The following is a 3,128-nucleotide window of genomic DNA, read 5'->3' on the forward strand; positions in this document are numbered from 1 at the left end:
TTGGATAGTGCCCCGTTGGGCCAGGGTGAGGTGAAATTATTTAATGGCATTTATTCTGTAAACATTAGTTCTACCATTGAATAATTTGTTAGTATTCAGAATAATAGATTATAGAGTTTGTCTGCTGCTGTCTGTCTGTCCCCTCCTTTCTTTTTTGTCCTCCCCAATAATGCAGGAGATGCCACTGGGTTGAGCTGTTCAGCGGAGACTTGCCCCCTCTCTGCCTCCTGGGCCCGGAGTGCGGAGAGAGCGATGATTGTTGTCTACCTTCTATTTTAGTCATGCCCGTGGATGTTTCTGCACACCTTTCCCCTGTTCTACCTAGGAGGAGACGTGATTTTAGCATCACTGCAGCTATTGTTGCCGTTTTAATAGCAGAGGCTGCGGCTGCTGCCGCTGCCGCCGTTGCTGTCACTTAAGCTGCTGTAAATACGGACACTATGGACAATTTAGCTGCCGGTGTTGCTTCTGCGTTGTCAACACAGTAATATATGAATGGACATTTGCAGAATGGACTTTTTATGCTTAGTCAGCAGTTAGCTCATGTAAGAAGAGATAGACACACTTTTGTTAACCACTCACATGCATTGTAACTTTTTGTACAGTTTTATTCGTGTAATTCCTATTATGGTGAAAAATATGTTTATGGAAGAAAATAGGTTAAATAGTGTAATTAGAGGACCTTAGAACCACCAGCTCCTGAACCTGACCTCTCAATTGGCGAGACAGCTCATGACTGTTAACAACACTCGGGTTACCCTGTTTCTAGTAAGGGTCTCATTGCCTGGTTTAGAGGACTCCTCCCAGAGTTGCTGTTTGTGCATTCGGCATATGGTTTCTCCGTCGACTACGGAAGCGAAACAAAAAACGTGCTATTGTGGTCAGGCAAGTGCTTGGCGCCATGGTACTTGACCAGGACTCCCCAGTAGCATCCGGATGGGTCAACTTAGCCCTAGAGAACCTGTGAGCCAAAGACGGGTAAGAGCGTAGCCCGTCCAGACCAACCTAAGACAGCGGTCCAGACCAAGTGCGCCGGATTAGCAAAGACGGGTAAGGCTGGTTACGGGATATGCCAACCTAAGACAGGCCAGGTATCTCATTTAAAAGAAAAAAGGGGGAGATGTCCGGAGCCGCATGGAGCATGCACCTTATTGCGCATGCTCGCAAATGTCCGGAGCCGCATGGAGCATGCGCCGTGTTGCGCATGCACGCAAGTGAGGTTTCGGTTTCGTTTTAGCCTTCGGAGAAACCACTGCGCGTCCGAAAGAGCACGTGGGACAGAGAGGTACGAGAGAGGAGCGAGGGGGGGATAAGAAGGAAACCACGGGAGAAAAAGAACGAAGGAAAAGGAAAAATAAAGAAGCAAACGCTAGCGTCAAGTTGTCAAGCCCCTCATTTCAATCCTCAGCCCTTCTCTTTTCGTGCCTCCGAATCCCGCGGGTCGGGACACAGTAGTATATTTTTCTCCTTCCTTGCTTCTGGAAGACTTAACTGGCTATATTTGCAAATTTACTCTGACAAAAAAACACATGCCCTGAGTTCACTGGGTCTACTTTACTAAGGTTGATGTAAGTAGGACAACTGGCGCACCAATGAGAGTGCACTTGGAAACGTACTCCTTAGAGGCACCTAAGCTTCTAGCTGCTCTGTCTCCTACCTGCCTGGCTCAGCAACCCCCAACCCCCAGGACAGGGGATCTCAGCAAGTGGTCCAGGCCCTTGAGCCTGCAGGAAGTGGATAAGCGGCTGCAGCATCCACTGTGGGTCAAATGTGCCAGAGCAAAGGTCGACAAGAGCGGCAGAAAAGTGCTGACGCCCACCCAGGTTAAGAACCAGCCCACCAGTGTTGTGCAGTTTGGCCTTGATGCAGGTAAACTCTACACCTTGGTCCTGACAGACCTGGATGCTCCCAGCAGAAAGGACCCTAAATACAGGGAATGGCACCATTTTCCAGTGGTCACCATGAAAGGCAATGATAGCAGCAGCAGCACAGTTCTCTCTGGTGCTGTGCGCTCTGGGCCTCCCAGGGCACAGGCCTGTACCCATACACCTGGCTGGCTAATGCGCAGGACTGGCAGCTGAAGTGTGAGGAGCCCATTCTCAGCAATCAATCTGGAGATCATCATGGCAAACTGAGGGTGGCCTCTTTCTGCAAAAAGTACCAGCAGGGGCCTCTGATGACCAGCACATGTTATGAGGCAGAATGGCATGACTATATCCCCAAACTCTATGAGCCCCCGTCTGGGAACAGGGGGAAGCCAGGAGGCAGAACAGCTCCAGAGGCTGCACTACTGTCAAGTTCAGTGAGACATGTAGATTTCTCCTCTTCCCTGCTCCCATTCTGACAGGTGAGGCCTGAGCAATCAGATAGTGGGTTCGGGTGACTACCTTTTGCCTATCTTTTATAACTGCAAGGGTCATTCACCAGTTTATGTTTTGATCAAATTTAAACTCCATTTTGGAGACTATTTTGCAACTATTTTGCCTTTGTGAGCCCAGGTCCAGGACGGGGTCAGATGGCACTGCCTGATGTTTCTTGCGGCCTTATCTGTCACAGAGATAACCAGCAGCTGCCACGTCTGCTCATCGCCAACAGGCTACATCTCAGGCTGGTTACTAGGTGTCAGTATCCTACTCTGGCTTCTTCAAAGAGCAATACTGGGGAAAACATTAGGGAGAGTAGCTTTGTCATCATCTAGATGAGCTGCAGGACCGGGTGAGAGGTTATGAGAAATCCCTAAGTCCGTGCCTGTTGATCACTCTCCACTGGTCTAAGAAAAGCTGATGGGTGGCTGCTGAATGCTGTGTTCATTGTGCTACTTGCTTATAGATGAATACAGATTAAAAACATTGTGTGGATAAAAAAATACTACTTCCAATAGGATAGGGGTGTAATAGGAGACTCTGCCATCTTTCTGGGATGTGCATGGCTGAAGTCTCTCCACTGCCATCTGGAGATGCCCAGGGGACAGTATTCACTGAGGGTCTGGCGGCACAAAAACGTGCTGCCTTCCACACTGAGATTCCCGCATTCTGTCGTGGCAGGAGCAATTTTATTAGGAGAGTCTGAATAGTAGAAAGAACACCAGAGTGGGGATCAGTAGATCTCAGTTCTCTTCTTGGCTCTGT

General features: G+C 49.0%; 1 protein-coding gene across 1 annotated transcript; it reads left to right on the forward strand.

Annotated features, from left to right (window-relative positions):
* Positions 1-1,592: 1,592 nt before the first annotated feature.
* LOC311186995 (phosphatidylethanolamine-binding protein 1-like) lies at positions 1,593-2,344 on the forward strand (the record flags this gene model as incomplete). Its single annotated transcript, XM_084258196.1, is given in 2 exon segments — positions 1,593-2,022; positions 2,025-2,344. Coding segments are annotated over 2 exon segments (750 nt in total).
* Positions 2,345-3,128: the final 784 nt, after the last annotated feature.

Source organism: Talpa europaea (genome assembly GCF_964194135.1).
Source record: "Talpa europaea genome assembly, chromosome: X".
Classification (NCBI taxonomy): Eukaryota; Metazoa; Chordata; class Mammalia; order Eulipotyphla; family Talpidae; genus Talpa; species Talpa europaea.